This window comes from Garra rufa, chromosome 1, assembly GCF_049309525.1.
Source record: "Garra rufa chromosome 1, GarRuf1.0, whole genome shotgun sequence".
Lineage (NCBI taxonomy): Eukaryota > Metazoa > Chordata > Actinopteri > Cypriniformes > Cyprinidae > Garra > Garra rufa.
The window spans coordinates 46,493,443-46,509,993 of NC_133361.1; the positions used below are offsets into that span (position 1 = coordinate 46,493,443).

Sequence of the window (16,551 nt, forward strand, 5' to 3'; positions counted from 1 at the left end):
ATTTGCTATGACTGATACGCAGTAGAGTGACATATTAATTGCTGTATGTGCTTTCTATTGACATACTGTTGATTTAACATTAACACTAAGCTTTCAACGCAGTTATATCTTTTTTCTCAGGTTCTAGAGACAGGCTGGGATTGTAGATTTAGAACAGACTGTTTTCAGTTTTCAGACATGAGCGTGTGTGTGTACACAAAGTTAATGTTGTTGCATAATGGCATTCCATTGTTTTTAAAAAGTTTTCCTTCACACCCTTACAAAAGTGTTGATTTAGTGAGGTATGTGACATGACACAGGACATGATCTCACAAGCTTAGTTATTATGAGGAACTGGTTTCTAAAAGCATTTCTACACAAACAAGACATCACATGCAGGTCTAGCACTGAGTATATCAAAGCGATCGAGGCAAGACAAAAATGATGAAATGGTGGGTACATTTGTAGTAATTTCTCAACTTTTTAAGCCAATGTTCAGTCTGTGTGAAAGCTAATAACACTGTTTTTACAAATCATTACAGGAGGTTGCTGTCTGCTCTGCTTCGTGTTCTGTTCATGGCAGGATTATGTAATGGATGCCTAATGTCAGGAAGTGAGACCAAAACATAGTCTAAATCATGTCATGCATTTGCTCTGTTTTAAAAACGTAATAACTAACGAATTGTGTACATTTGAAAACATTCTAACGCTAAGTTTTGTATTTAGGCGATTATAAATTCAGACTGCGACTGCAAGAAAAGCTTATCGGCAATGAGAGAGGGCGTGCTTGGATCCCCTGTGCGTTTACTGCGCCAATGAGAGCGCTCTCCGGCCGACAGGTCTGGTTCAGACGCAGTCCTGAATTCCCTCTCAGCCCAGCCGAGGTGCAGAAGAAAGATGGACTGATGAGACCTATGATTTCTACGGAATCAGAATGCAGCGTTGTTTTGTGGGACTTGCAGGACACGACTGAGGAGTACGGGTTCATGTTAGAATGGGGAGCCAACGAAAGACACGTTTTTCCTGATAGGGTTAAAGTGGCCTCATGTGTCGGTAAGTAAGTGGAAACTAAAAACAATAGCTTCATGCTTAATAATCTTTTCTTAATAATTATAGTAGTCTGTCAGAGCTTTTGTTTATTCAGGTTAGACTCCTAATAACATGAATGTACACTACCAGTCAAAAGTTTTTGAACAGTAAGATTTTTAATGTTTTTAAAGAAGTCTTTCCTGCTCACGAAGCCTGCATTTGTTTATTAAAAATAATAATATTTTTACTATTTAAAATAACTGTTTTCTATTTGAATATATTTTAAAATGTAATTTACTCCTGTGATTTCAAAGCTGAATTTTTAGCATCATTACTCCAGTTTTCAGTGTCACATGATCCTTCAGAAATCATTCTAATATTCTGATTTGCCGCTCAAAAAAACGTATTAATATTATTGCTGAAAATTGCTGAGTAGAATATTTGTCAAGTTTTTTTGATAAACAGAACAGCATTTATCTAAAATAGAAATATTTTGTAACATTATAAATGCCTTTTTGATCACTTTTGATCAATTAAAGCATTATTTAAATTAAATTTAAAGTAAAGCTTCCTTGCTAAATAAAATGGTTAATTTCTATAATTTCTTTCCCTAAAAAAATTATACTGACTCCAAGCTTTTTAATGGTATAGTGTATAATGTTACAAAAGCTTTTAATTTTGGATAAATGCTAATCTTTGGATCAAAGAATCCTGAAAAATATGTACTCAACTGTTTTAAATATTGATAACAATAATAGTAATAATAATTTTTTCTTGAATAGCAAATCATCATATTTGAATGATTTGTGAAGGATTATGTAACACTGAAGACTGGAGTAATGATGCTGAAAATGTAGCTTTGATCACAGGAATAAATTACATTTTAAAATATGTTCAAATAGAAAACAGTTATTTTAAATAGTATAAATATTTCAAAATGTTGCTGTTTTTGCTGTACTTTGGATCAAATAAATGCAGGCCTGGTGAGCAGAAGAGACTTCTTTAAAAAAGAAGGAAAGGATGTGATGTGAGGCATAGTATGGTGCATAATACTCAAAATTTGTGCTCTGCATTTAACCTATCCAAGTGTGCGCACACACATCCAGAGCAGTAGGCAGCCAATGCTGCGGCGCCCGGGGAGCAGTTGGGGATTCGGTGCCTTGCTCAAGGGTCTCACCTCAGTCATGGTATTGAGAGCAGAGAGAGCGCTGGTTATTCATTCCCCCCACCAACAATCCCTGCCAGACCTGAGACTCAAACCTGCAACCTTTGGGTTACAAGTCCATCTCTCTAACCATTAGGCCATGACAGTAAGGTTTTAAAACATTAAAACCTTACTGTTCAAAAACTTTTGACTGGTAGTGTATTTCTAATGATACATGGGGCAACCTTTTGAGCAATGATATTTCAGTATATTGAATTGTGTCAAATTTGTCTGGGTGGTTAATAACACATTTTGTGGTGTGACAAACTCAAAACAAAACTTATTTACTATTGCTTTACACAGATTTTAATTTAGCTTATTTAGTGTTTACATAATTAAATGTTATGCTATAAACTTTTATGTCTTTATTTTCTCTAGCAAAAGTGGAGCTGACTCCAAGCACTTACTCCAATGACCTTGTAGCTGGAGAGGAGACTTTTTTCAACTGCAGCCTTTCGAAGCACTGCCCTGGTATTGATCCAAAAATAACCTGGAAAGGGCTCAGCTCAAAACCACTATTAACGCAAAAATCTCAAAAAGAAATGCACAAATATTCAGGATATTCTGAACAGCTCCTTTATACGCCCATACCTGAGGATCATCGAGCAGAGATCACATGTGAAGCAACGTTTGGGGAAAATCTGACTGCAAGTGCCAAGACGATTTTGACGGTTCACTGTGAGTTATATTTCACATCCTAATTCATCACACTAATAACTCTTTCGCTGATCCTGTTTCATAATTGTGTATCTTGCAGCTCATCCTCAGATACTGAACAGCTCCGCATGCACTCTGCTACAGGATCGGCTCACTTGTGTGTGTGTCAGTCAGGGTGTGCCTTTGCCTGACATTCACTGGCCTCTGCTACAAAACAAGCACTATTTAATCAAAAGCAGAGCATCGTACAAGCATACAACAAGCACCTTCACAATGACTGTTGGGAACTTCACAAGTAACAGCACTGTCATGTGTATCAGCAGAAACTACCTTGGTCAGACAAATATGACTCTTCCAGTCAACAACATTAACGGTGAGCAGTTTTGTACTGTGTTGCACAATATTACTTAATCAATGAAACATATTTAGCATTTCACTTTTTCATGCATCTTTGGTGACATAGGTCTTAGAAATGCATATAGGTGGACAATCAAAGGCCTGCTGATTGGATTATTCATTACACTGACATTCTGTGTCCTTTGTTTTTTGTAAGTAGTCAAATGGTTTGCTGATGTTTATCACATTTTTATAATGCTATACAGTGCTGTCACTAAAAATCAATGTATGTTTTTATTTGCTATTTCTATTGAATGTTTTCTACCATTCCCAAAGAGACAACGTCCCACTTTAACAACCATCTACTGCTGTTTTTGCAGGATGAAAGCTAAATACCAGAGAGTAACAAAGGTGCCCTACAGCTCACTGGAAAAAAGAACAGAAACACTCAAAACGACACCATGAATCAACACTGGTCCAGATTCCATGAGCAAAACAGCAATTTTTATATTAATGTTTCTACTAATATTTCAGAAATCTGCTTGACTCACACTAATAAAAAACACTTACCCAGTGCCTTTGTTTAGTCTCTAGATGCATTTTTTTCTAAGGCATGTTTATAAAAAATTACTTAAACATCCTAACTGAACTATGGCCTAATCCTGGTTTAGCCTAAGCCCTGTCTGTGAACCCAGGCCTTAAAATCTTACATTTTGACAACTGTTGTTCTTTCATTTATTTAAAATGGCCATGACCTCCTGGTATATTCAAAAGAGTCTACCCTTTTTTTAAATGACTAATGCCATTCTGTTGGTATTCAGAGCTGTAGATTAATGCAGAATCATTTATGCCGTTAGTTAATCTAAAAAAAGGTTCAATTCCTAGGAGCAGCAGTGCTATGTCAAACGTCTAATTTAAAAACTACACTTCCAGTCAGAAGTTTTTGGACAGGAAGATATTTAATTATTTTTAAATATATCTCATCTGCTCACCAAGTTTGCATTTATTTGATCGAAACACAGCAAAAGCAGTACAATTGTGAAATATTTTACTATTTAAAATAAGTTTTTTTGCTTTCTATTATGTGATCAAAGCGATATATTCAGCCGTAAATGTCTTGTCACATGATCCTTCAGAAATTAGTCTAATATGCTGGAAACAATATTATCAATATTTAAAACAGTCGAGTATTTTTTTTTAGGATTCTTTGATGAATAGAAAGATCCAAAGACCAGCATTTATCTGAAATAAAATGCTTTTGTAACATACTATACCATTCAAAAGCTTGGAGTATAATTTTTTGCAAAGAAACTATATAAATCAATACTTTTATTTAGCAAGGATGCTTTACACTGATCAAAAGTGATGGTAGAGACATTTATGTTACAAAACATTTCTAATCCAAATACTGTTCTTCAGAACTTTCTATTCAAAGAAACCTGAAAAAAACCTCTGCTGTTTTTAACATAAACCATGCTAAAAATTAAGCTGAAATCACAGCAATAAGTCACATTTTAAAATATATTCAAACAGACACCAGTTATTTTAAATGGTAAAATAGATTTTGAATCAAATAAATGCTAACTTGGTGAGCAGAAGAGCCTTCTTTAAAAAAATAAAATAAATACATCTTACTTTCCAACGTAGTTATTAAACGACACATTTGACGGCGCACCGCTGCCTCTAATAACTGAATCTTTTTTAGATTAACTACCGGCATCAAATAAATGCAGGCTTTGTGAGCAGAAGAGACTACTTTAAAAACATTTGACTGATAGTGTATATATCAAAAATGTGTGCCAGTTGGAAATTGTGTCCCTTTTATGGTGCCATAAATATTTCTAAAGATTTGTATCCTGTGTTTGACCCTTCTGTATGCATACACATCCATACATAAACACACTCCGGAGACCAAACACCTGTAGCAAAGTGTATTTATTATCACTCAAGTGAGTTGAACATTTGGGGCAGGAAAATAAGACGTTCTTATTTCTTGGTCTCCTCCTCCTTGGAAAGAGCTTTGATGAGTTCTTCTTTCTTAGCCTGCAGTCTCTCCTCACGACGTTTGCGTGCCTCACGAGTCTTCGTACGACGAGCCTCTGCCTGATCACTGCAGAGTGAAGGGACACACAGATTAGTACCGTTATGTTCGGCAGAGTAAGACCTCATTTTATCACACTTTAACCTATATGCTATGTAATATTTCACAAATTTTCCTTCCAAATCAATTGTGTAATTCAGATGAAAAGCAGTGTAATGCAATTTGGACACTTACGACAAGAGCTTCTTGCGGGCCTTGTCTGCCTTGAGCTTGTGTATGTGCTCCATCAGGATACGCTTGTTCTTGAACACGTTACCCTTAGCCCTCAGATACAAGCTGTGGTACCTGGAACAGAATTGTTAAACATTTATTCATTTGTGGATCCACAGATGGTTGAGTATCACTACATAAAATACTAATAAACCAGAGCTCACATGTGCCTGTCGATCTTCTTGGCCTCTCTGTAACGTCTCAGAAGTCGTCGCAGAATACGCATGCGTCTCATCCAGCAGAGCTTCTGCGGCATACGAGCATTTGCCGTACCCTTTCTCTTACCTGCATGCAAACACCGTAAGAAAAAAGTACAATTACCCACTTTTTAGTGCCCTGATTCCAGAACTAATTTTTTACTATTATTCTGCATAGATGGCATAAATTCACACTTTGGACTGCCATGATTCCTGTTCTCATAGCAACTAACTCCCAAATATTATTAAACTGGTACCCACCAATGCCCATGTGGCGACCCTTTCGGCGTGCCAAAGTATTCTTGCGGCATCGAGCACGAGAGTGAACGGTCACAGGTTTCTTGATAATCAACCCATCCTTCACCAACTTGCGAATCTGCTGCCCTGAAAGATTGAAAGGAAGAAAATTACTACTCCATGGCAAAAACTGTGTTTGCTCCAATGCAGAGGAAAGGACTTAAGGAGGTCGTAAAATACATACGGGAATTGGCATTGGCAATCTCATTGGTTTCATTTGGATCCAACCACACTTTCTTCTTGCCACAGCGCAAAACGCTGGATGCCAACCTCTTCTGAAGCCTGAGCATGCTGGAGAAAAAAATAAAAATGAGTTTTAGATATTCATATAAAATGTGACATTTAATACATAATTAAACAATTTTACAAATGTAACTGAACAATTTAAAGTAATATTATACATTAATGGACTGTAACATACTACACACTGCTGCCTAACAAGTTGTCTTTCGTTTCTCTCACTAAACTCGCTACAGCATTAGGTTTACACAAGTAGCCTACAAAATAAATTAATCTACTATTATATTAAATCAATACCAAAACAAAGACATGTCATCTTACTCAAATCTAGCAAAATGAGAAAAGATGAGGGCAAATGGCCGTTAAGCAGACCGTCGAAGTGATCCTAGTCTATATACGGGGCATGTTTGAGCATGTTGAGCACGTTTGCTAACCGGGCTACATAAACCGCACACAACATATGGACTTTGGCCGCCTCCGATAAACAAAAATAAAGCATAGTAATGTAAAACTAAATTAGTTAAAAGTAAAGTACGTTATCACAAAATGATACGTTGGCTATAATCGTTTTACTGCGTGCATTGTAATAGGATCTGAGCGCTGCGACGTTTGCCACTGTGCCACAACATGGCGATTATACCCATATAGCAACATTACACCATAAATCGTCTTTAGACGTTTAAATATTTGTTTATAAACGTGTCAGGAAAGTCTAACTTAAGATATAATAGTTAAATTCATACGAAAAATCGAGTATAACACGTGTAAAGAAATTTACCTCATGGCTGCTGCTCAGCGGAAGTTGAAAGAGGCCGTCAATGCCGGAGACTTTGCGATTATATAGTTATAATCCGGGAAGAGGGGTGCGGCTACTACAAACTAACCAATTACTACAAAAGTAGATGGTTATAACAAATTGTTATGAAGGTATTAAGTGTACTTATTTTATGTATATTCGGTACTTTAAATAATTATATTATAGCTTCATCAGGTAAGAGTATTAATATACATTTAAAGCATGCTACGTTTACCTCGACAACAGGAATGGTACGGTCCACACATTATACTTTGGGTATTGTAGGCAGTGGTATTTGTAGGCTAGTTGAGTGCTGTTTCATGAAAAAGACACACGGAGACAGTGTTTTGCCTGTTGAAAGATGATAACTTGTGGATTCTGTAGTACTGTAGTAGTGAATATTTAACAAACAAGTAGATTGGTGATACAATGATAAATGCAAAGTGCAGTATAATTAGTAAAAATGTGCAAATAATTGGAAAAGTGGCATTTTAGTTTGGGTAGCTTTCGACTTTGACCACTGGTTGTTTGATTATTCTCAGTCTGTTTTTATTCGTCTTTGAATTAATGAGAGGGCAATGCAGGAAACAAAGCTAGTAGACTACTAAAGATATATAATAACCGAGTCATTTTAGCAAACAGGAACACAGTTTTCCAATACTTATCTTGTGACTATTTAGAGTGAATTCAGGTAAAGTGGGCCATTTAAGCTTGATTTTACTGTGCTCAAAGGGTTTACACTTTCAGAGCATAAAAATGGTTCTTAATTAAAGAAATACTCTTTTTCTAAATGATGACACTGGTTGGTGTGGTTACACCTCGAAGGAGGACTGTCATGGTGAAAGATAGAAAACCCTTTGACATAAAATTTTAGGTTACGCACTAAATGTAAACAAACATTATAGTGACAGATCCTGTTTTATTTCATACTGCATAAAATGCAAGGAAAAGTTTTTTTATTTGTTAGTTTTCTTGTAAGTTAGTTCTTATTGCTGTCTCAGGTTGGCTGAATGTGTTAAATAAAGTGGGCAAGTGGGATTTAGGTAAAGTGGGCCAACCTTTAACCTTCAGTAATTATACCCAAATTCATAATAAATTGACATTCACCAGTTATTTTATAGTTCACATTTATAATTTACTTTTTGAAAACAAGAAATGAGACTGCAGTCAGGAAATTCAAGACAGAGATGGAAGAAAGGAAAGAGAATAGAAAGAAAGTCAACGCATGAAGTTCAATCTGTGGAGTGAAGAAAGGATGATGCAGAAAAATATAGAAGCAGAATATAAAGCTTTAAAATATGGACACAATTAAAATTAGTTTAAAATGTTTATAAAGCATAGACAGAAAAAAATTTACACATGGTTACCATTTTAAATGTTCCTCTTATTATTTTTTAGCCTATTTGTTGTTGCTTGTGTTATAGTCACATACACTGTATATTAAATATATCAATATTCAAGATTTCTGAATATTCTGATATTCAGATTTCATCAAATGTAATGTCATGTAAATGTAATGTAAATGTAATGTAAATGTAATAAAATGTAATGTAATGTCAATACAACATGCTCTTTCAGTTGTTTGGAATTTCACACATAAATTGAGATGTGGCTTTACACATGATTTATTTTATATGTACTTTTATTTACTTTTTTAGGTTTGTTAAATATATTTAAGTTTGTCTGTTTGTCTGTGCTTTTATTTAATTTTTGATAAATAAGAGATGGCCCACTTGACCTAAAAAAATTGCCTGGAGTACATGACCACAAATCTTGCAAATAACACTTTATATGAACTGCTTTCAAAACTGGAATATTATAGCTGGACCTTAAAGTTAACAAAAGTAATAAAGAGTAATAAGAATAATAAAAGAACAGGAAAAAACATCATTGTAGCTAAATTACATGTTTTACAAAAAGTGTCCCACTTTGCCTGAGATCACCCTATAATTTCTTGCATTTGTCAGAGACTGATTAACACAATAATATATTACATTTATTCTCTAAAAACCGCAAAAAATGGCATTTTGTGATTCTTCCTAATAATACAGAATCAATGGGTGTGGTCATTTATCGTTCATATGGAGCAACATTGCGCCGATGCCATTATGAACAGCAGACTGGGAGTAGAACAGCCATCATCCATCTCATATTAATTTCGATTCGATAAACCAATCGCTGCGAGGATAGTCAACAAGCCCCGCCCCATTCCTATCTGATTGATTGATAAGAGAGAGAGGGCGGGGCTTGGTCCCTCCGCTGAACAGCTGGAGACTAGGCTCGTTGTATTTGCAAAGGGAGAGGGTTAGTGCTCAACGCCACCAGGGCTGGGGGCGCAGCAGCGCAGTGACAAGCCATCTGTAATCCACAAGAAGGAGGAAAAACCATCTTTGTCTGCTTTATTATATCTTTAATTATTTTACAATGCATGCTAAACTGAAAGCAGGCTCTAAATGAAACAATAAAACCGAATTTAAAGTTTAAATCAATGGTACAGGAGGGTATTATGTCCAGGACGCCTTCCACCTCAACCCAGGAAATCCAAATGGACATGTTCGACCACCACGGCTCTCACGCTCAGGTAAGAGAGAGACACTGTACAGCTTATAGACAAGTGCATGCAACCAGTGCAAGACAAAATACACGCTGCCGTCTGCTGTTTAATAATGACTGAGTGAAAAACACAGATTTTGTTTACGGCGAGGATTAGTCGTTATCAACCCGTAGCTCGTATAGTGGTTACTTGGCAACAAGACGGCATCTTTGCGCTCTCGCTAGCCGCAAGGTCTTTTAAAAGTGAGCTGCGAGGAAATAACCGACTGAAAGTTGTTTATGTATGAGCTACATTGTCGTGAAAACAAATATTTGTTTGGGTATCAAGTGTATTTTCTCCGGTAATTAGTGGGATAGCATTATTTCATCACCTAGCCCCTGTTCACTCTCTTTCTCTAGACAGCTGGCCTACTAGAGTCTTGCATTTTTTATGACAGTCTATTCTGTTGATAAGTTAGGCTATGAACCAGCACTGTTGAACAAGAGGTCGCTTTTTTGTTCAGTTAAAAGTACGTCTGATATTGGAGCAGGGCTGATCTCATGAGGCGTTTAACGTCAAAGTTGATTAAAAGTGGTGTCTGACACACTGAGTGCTGGAAAGATGATGTCAACATACGCTATAAAACGTGATGTCATTACATAGCGTTTTCACCGTGGGGATTTTACCTCAACCCACGCCCACATGGACCCACCATTGGCTTGTTATATGCATCTATCTCTTCTTTTCAGACATCCCATTTTGGTAACGGCATCAAATAAAATGTTCCAAAGTGATTCTATATACAGCATATTAAATGCAAGTGAAGTGTCTAACACAGTGTTTCAAATAACGTTTGCTATTTCAAAAGTTATTTGAAACATCAAAAATGTGGGTGAAAAGCAGTGAAATAATGTTCCATCATCGTTCACTGTAGTCAATATAAATTTAAAGATGAAACAACATACTTATTCTGACCTGTAGCTACTTCTTAAAATATCTAAAAACAACAACTAATGATCATACTAAATTGTATCATATGTGACCTTTTTTGAAATGAATAAGCTTCCCATTGATGTATGGTTTGTAAGGATAGGACAATATTTGGACGAGATACAACTATTTGAACATATGGAATCTGAGAGTGCAAAAAAATCTAAATATCGAGAAAATTGCCTTAAAAGTTGTCCAAAAGAAGTTCTTAGCAATGCATATTGCTGATCAAAAATTGACTTTTGATGTATTTGATAGGAAATTTACAAAATATCTTAATGGAACATGATATTTATTTAATATCCTAATAATTTTGGCATAAAAGAAAAAAATCGATAATTTTTACCAATACAATGTATTGTTGGCAATTGCTACAAATCTATCTATCTGTCTATCTATCTGTCTGTCTGTCTGTCTGTCTGTCTAGCTCTCTATCTATCTATCTTTCTATACAGTTCTGCTCATAAGTTTACATACCCTTTGCAGAATAAGCAAAATGTTGATGAATTTAACATAATGCAAGGGATCATAAAAAATGCTTTTTATTATTTATTTGCCACTGTGCTGAATAAGCGATTTCAAATGTTTACATATACTCCACCGGACAAAATAATAATTTACTTTTTTTTTTCTTTTTTTTTTTTAATGACCCTGTTCAATTTTTTACATACCCTGAATCATAATACTGTGTTGTTATGTGGATGATCCATGACTGTTTAGTTAGTTGTTTGTGAGTACCTTGTTTGTCCTGAGCAGTTTAACTGCCTGCTGTTTCTGCTGTTCAGAAGAAAAAAAATCCTCCAGGTCCTGCACATTCTTTGGTTTTCCAGCATCTTGTTCATATTTGACCCCTTTCTATTTGTGACTGTACACTCTAAAAAAAAAAACGCTGGGTTAAAACAACCCAGTTTGTGTTATTTTGGCAACCCAATGCTGGGTCAAATATGTACAAACCCAGCGTTGGGTTATTTTAACCCAACATGCTGGGTTGTTTTAATTAATTGATTGGAAATTACTATTTCTGGCTTGAAATGAACCAAAAATAGGTTGGAAATTAAAAAGCCGACACAGAATTACTGGAGGCAACAGTAAGGATTAAAAGGTGAACATTTATTTATATGAAAACACCCATGAACATATTGAATTATACAGCATCAATTTTAACATTGTATACTTTCAAACTAATTTAACAGGCATTTTTAAAAAAAGTAACATTTTAAAAGTAGCATTTTAATTTAAGTGTATTCAACCATTCTCTATAATCACTTTTCGCCGGAATGTTTCACTCGTAGCTGAAAGATGCTGTGACTGACTCTATACCCTGCCCATAAACAAACAGTACTGAGATTAGAGAACATATTTTAACATAAATTCTGTATTATAATGAATAAAATCAGTTTATGTTTTGAAAGGCAAAAGGCATTTCCATTATGTGAAACGACCTCTGCTGACGCAGTTGACTGGCATCTGGTCCTTGTATGTTGTGTTGCGTAAAATAATATAGTTTAGAGCACATTAAAAACTTTAGAAATTAAATAAAATGTATACAAACCTTTATTTAGCTGAAGAAGTGCATGGCGACTCTGAGAATTGCTCTCTTCTGTAGAGGACGCAAAAAGCCCACTCTCTGGCTGTAACTCAGCAGCTGGGTTGTTTTGTCATAGACAGGCTCAACTCAGTGGTTGGGTAGAAAAAATAACCCAATATTTAATAACACATAAAAAATGACCCAGCAGCTTAACTTAGTTCCAGAAAAACTACCCAGCACCTGAGTTAAAAATATTAAAAATAACCCAATAAAATGACCCAACAAGCTGAACCCAGCATTTGGGTTAAAAAAAAGAACCCAGCATTTTAAGAGTGTAATTAATGTGTATTAAACCATTCTCGCTTATCCTTTTTTACTGAAATAGTACAGATTCTCGTGTTGGCGTGTCGCTGAAATCTGATCTGGTGATAGGCTGCTGTTCAGTGGGGCAATTGCGAACCTCAGTCCGCCGCCTTGCATTTCTCTTACAGCTGAAAGATGCTGTGACTGACTTTATAACCTACCCATAAACGAACAATACAGAGTTTTGAGAACATATTTTAACATCTGAATTATTTAGAATTAGTATTATAACAATAACTGATAAAAATAACTGACTTTTGTCAGTGTCCAGTCGGCGCCGATAGCCTTGTGGGCAGCGCATCGACATACTGCGCCGTTGCGCTCCGGTGTTCTAACATTTCATCCTACCCGTCAGATTTTCCTACCAACATTGTATTTTTCATACTGTAAGGTTAGGTTTAGGGTTGGGGTAGGTGTACGCGTTAATAATGCCTCACACCACATTAATATCATGCTGGAAGCAAAATCTGATAGGTAGCAATTTTCGCTGTCAAATTTTCCTTATGTTTGAATGGGAGATAGCAAAATCTGACAGGGTAGCAAAAATCGTCAGAACACCTGGCGTCCCGTGTTCGAATCCCGACTCGAGGACCTTTCCCGATCCCGCCCCCCATCTCTCTCCCACTTTGTTTCCTGTCATGTCTGATTTGTCCTATCATAATAAAGGCAAAAATGCCAAAAAATAAATCTTAAAAAAAAAAGTCAGTGTCCATCTTGCAAAACGACCGTTGCTGATGCATTTCGCTAACTGACATCTCATCCCCATATGTTGCGTTGCATAAAATCAAAGTCCCTTTAAGGCAAGTCATGTCACTTGGCGGCCATCTTTGAAACGCCTCTTGGGCATACAAGTGCAGCTCCTATCTGTTTGAATGGGGAAACATCAAATTCTCCAAAACTGTTCACCAAGCTTACGATTAAATTTCATATTTTAAATCTTCAAAGAAATCCAACAAGAACTGGCTCATAAATATGGTTCCTTGTGCTCCAATAGCGTGAAAAAACGCTTATTTTTCCGGCTAGATGAGCCAGTGCGCATGCGCAGTACTGAGCACACGTCTTAGGCCGTGTTCACACTTGCCGTCCTTTTTCAAACTGCCAGCGTCTGTTTTACATTCTAATCCTATGGAGTAAACCGTCTTTTCAAAAAAGCCCTAGCGCTTTTTTTAAACGCCACCGCCGGCATCTTTTTTGCAGCTCAGAGCGTCTTTTTAAGTTGAAAAAAGTTGAACTTTTTTGAAGAAAACGCCCTACGTCAAGCGCTTTTTTGACAGCTGACCAATGACAAGCGAATAGCGGGACCTATCGTTTCCATAACAACAAAAACAACAAGAAAAAACGGAGAAGTTGCCGGTAGATAAACTTATCGTACTAGTTTCGGAGCACAAGGAGTTGTATGATAGGAGTAAACAACTCTATCATCATAATATACATCACAAAGATGCTCTTTCTCGACATTTCTTCACCACACAGCACTACGCTACTGTTGCAGCTGTTGTTATAGCGACAAAAAGACACACTCGGCTGCTTTTTGTAACAGAACGCTGCCAGCTTTTTTTTTTCCTAAAAAAACGCCCTAGTCAACTTTTTCTTGTCAAAAAAGACACCAAGTGTGAACACGGCCTAAAGCAGGGTGGCCGCGGATCCTTAAAAAGTCTTAAATTCCGTTGTCCTAAAATAAGGCCTTTAAATGTCTTAATTTGTCTTAAATCTAAATCCAAGGGTCTTAATTTTTTAATCTTAATTTTAGAGGGAATTTCTCCACAGGGCTTAAAGTATTCCGGCACCGTGCCGGATCTCCGGCGTGCGGCCGTGTGGGGAAAAAATTATAATATTTTAGAGCCTGCGCATGCGATTTAATATTTTAGAGCCAATTTATTTCACCTACCAATCATATGAGAGGAACGCAGCTTTAACTAACGTTACAAGCCTATCAGAAGCAGAGAAGGGCGGGTCCTTGCAACACAGTATGATTGACACCCATACGTCAATGTCACTTTAGCGTTGTCGGAGAAAAAAAATGGAGCGCAAGTTTATGAAGCCTGGGGATGATGCCCTAGCAATAGATAAAGGACTCAAAAATAAATGGCGCTGGGCGTGGATTGAAGAAAGTAGAGATGGCGAGCCTTTTGGCAGTTGGTGCAAGAAACTGAGAGAGCCCAGGGCTTGTTTCTGCACGATTTGCTCGAGGAAGCTACTGGTTCTTTCGGACAGTTCGTTTCAAAGAACCGGTTCAAAAAACCGGTTCACCAGTTCTTTTACGCTATGACGTAATGACGTCATTAACGTAATTACTATCGTCCCGCACCCATATACAGTTACATGCAGTGATCATATAAGTTCATATAAGATCATATAAGATCATAAGTTTTACAAGTCTTGATTTAATAAATTATAAGATAAATTAATTATAATCAGAAACACGATCAGCTTACTGAACATGCACAATCCATAAAGACGTATTTGTTATAAACATAAGTTTCACCAGATCCCCTCATTCAAGTCCTCAGTTAACTGCTCATAGCATTAGCACAGAGACAGTGGTAAAAAAAAAGAACTAGTTCGGTTCAGATGGAGTCAGTCATAGCAGGAGCTTGTTTGTTTGGCAGCTGCACGAGTCACGCATGCGCACAGTATCAGCTCATCGATTCTCGAATCGGACGCGTCCGAAAGAAACCGGTTCTCGTTCAGCGTACTGATGATCCGAAAGAAATCGATTCTCGTTCAGTGTACTGGTGATCCGAAAGAAACCGGTTCTCGTTCAGTGTACTGGTGATCCGACAACCGCTGCAACCGCTTCTTGAGTCGAGAATGTGATTGGAGAACTCACACAGAGTGACTGAAACGTGCCGCTTGGTTTGCTTGTGCAGTAGTTTGATTACGTAATTTTTATCATTATACCACCGTTTAAAAGTTAAATTAAAAATTTTTATAATAATTTTTGTTTGAACATGGTTCAAATTATAGTTGTGTATAGTTTCATTAAAACATTGTTCATTTAATACAAACACAATTTTTGTATGTCATCATTATCTTTTATTACAGTGCAGCTAATTCATAAATCACATGTTTTCTTTTAATCAAGCATCTTATTTATTATGGTACCACGGCACTTCCCTGATCAAGATCATAAAAACCCTTTTAGCCAATAACCTAACAGAATCCTTAAGTAAACTTTTAACAAAACGTTTAACAAAATAGACCAACTTGACTGACGTGCTTCATTTCATCCGCTTGCAAAAATGACACGCATGCGCACAGTATCAGCTCATCGATTCGCAAATCGGACGCGTCCGAAAGAAACCGGTTCTCGTTCAGTGTACTGGTGATCCGAAAGAAAGCGATTCTCGTTCAGTGTACTGGTGATCCGACAACCGCTGCAACCGATTCATGACTCGAGAACGACAACCGCTCTGGCAGCTGCTCTGCTCATGCGCATCATCAGCTCTCTTTTCACAGCCGTACAAACACTGTTTGAGTAACTAAATAACTCGGGAAATTTATTTATTTTGAATCAGAGGGAGTGTCGGGCACGTTAAAAAGTAAAAACCTTTAAGTAATTTGTGGATTAGTGCTTACTAGAGACGCGAACCGTTTCAAACGATTCAGTTCGATTTGGTGAACTGGTTCAACCGGTTCACTGAGAAGATCCGGTTAAATAGAACGATTCGTTCACGAACCGGACATCACTAATGTCTTGGGTATTCTATAGTCTTTGATAAAATAACATAATTTACAGTAAAGACTTTATATGTGGAATAAAGCGTATACAAACTCTAATTTCACTGATGAAGTCCACCAAATGAGAGGAGTTGAAAAGCCATTGTTCTGATTATAACCCAACAGCTGGGTTGAAGTGAGTCTGCGCTGGGTTGTTTTGTCTGAGGGAGGGGACGGGCGTATAGTTTTAGCAGTCAGTGAGATTGACCCAGCCACTAAGCCAACAGGGTTACACAAAAAACACCCAACAGTGGAAAAATTACCCAACAGACATATCCCAGCCATTAGGTTGAAAAAAATAACCCAGCGGTGTATGATTTTGATATCTATCTTTTTTACACTGTGGACAACTAAGGGACTCATACGCAGGC

At 36.8% G+C, this 16,551-nt stretch overlaps 3 protein-coding genes across 5 annotated transcripts in view; 2 read left to right on the plus strand and 1 right to left on the minus strand.

The window, feature by feature from the left end:
* The first annotated feature begins 287 nt into the window (after positions 1-287).
* Positions 288-3,783, plus strand: bckdhbl (branched chain keto acid dehydrogenase E1 subunit beta, like). 2 transcript variants are annotated; one of them, XM_073833312.1, is made up of 7 exons: positions 288-431; positions 522-592; positions 706-1,032; positions 2,591-2,890; positions 2,970-3,242; positions 3,333-3,417; positions 3,586-3,783. In XM_073833312.1, the coding sequence occupies exons 1-7, from the start codon at positions 421-423 to the stop codon at positions 3,668-3,670; spliced, it is 1,152 nt and encodes a 383-aa protein (XP_073689413.1). In that variant the 5' UTR covers positions 288-420; the 3' UTR covers positions 3,671-3,783. The 2 variants fall into 2 exon arrangements, with proteins under 2 accessions (XP_073689413.1, XP_073689414.1); XM_073833313.1 differs by lacking the exon at positions 3,333-3,417 and having other exon boundaries at positions 289-431.
* Positions 3,784-5,122: 1,339 nt separating this feature from the next.
* Positions 5,123-7,067, minus strand: rpl19 (ribosomal protein L19). Its single transcript, XM_073833314.1, has 6 exons — positions 7,029-7,067; positions 6,195-6,301; positions 5,975-6,097; positions 5,681-5,801; positions 5,481-5,591; positions 5,123-5,315 (listed from the first exon to the last, which is right to left on the minus strand). Exons 1-6 carry the CDS (start codon positions 7,031-7,033, stop codon positions 5,192-5,194), a joined length of 591 nt encoding a protein of 196 aa, XP_073689415.1. The 5' UTR covers positions 7,034-7,067; the 3' UTR covers positions 5,123-5,191.
* A 2,289-nt stretch (positions 7,068-9,356) lies between these two features.
* cacnb1 (calcium channel, voltage-dependent, beta 1 subunit) overlaps positions 9,357-16,551 on the plus strand; it is a 54,799-nt gene continuing 47,604 nt past the window's right edge. For both annotated transcript variants that reach the window (XM_073841589.1, XM_073841598.1), the window contains exon 1: positions 9,357-9,627. In XM_073841589.1, coding sequence (XP_073697690.1) covers positions 9,535-9,627 — 93 coding nt within the window. In that variant the 5' untranslated portion in view covers positions 9,357-9,534. The remainder of the gene's footprint in view (positions 9,628-16,551) is intronic.

Coding starts and splice junctions, on each gene's coding strand:
- bckdhbl (XM_073833312.1), top strand. Junction 2,891..2,969: donor GACGATTTTGACGGTTCACT/GTGAGTTATATT, acceptor TGTATCTTGCAG/CTCATCCTCAGATACTGAAC. Junction 3,418..3,585: donor TTCTGTGTCCTTTGTTTTTT/GTAAGTAGTCAA, acceptor CTGTTTTTGCAG/GATGAAAGCTAAATACCAGA.
- rpl19 (XM_073833314.1), bottom strand. Junction 6,098..6,194: donor GATTGCCAATGCCAATTCCC/GTATGTATTTTA, acceptor TCAATCTTTCAG/GGCAGCAGATTCGCAAGTTG. Junction 5,802..5,974: donor GGGTCGCCACATGGGCATTG/GTGGGTACCAGT, acceptor GTTTGCATGCAG/GTAAGAGAAAGGGTACGGCA.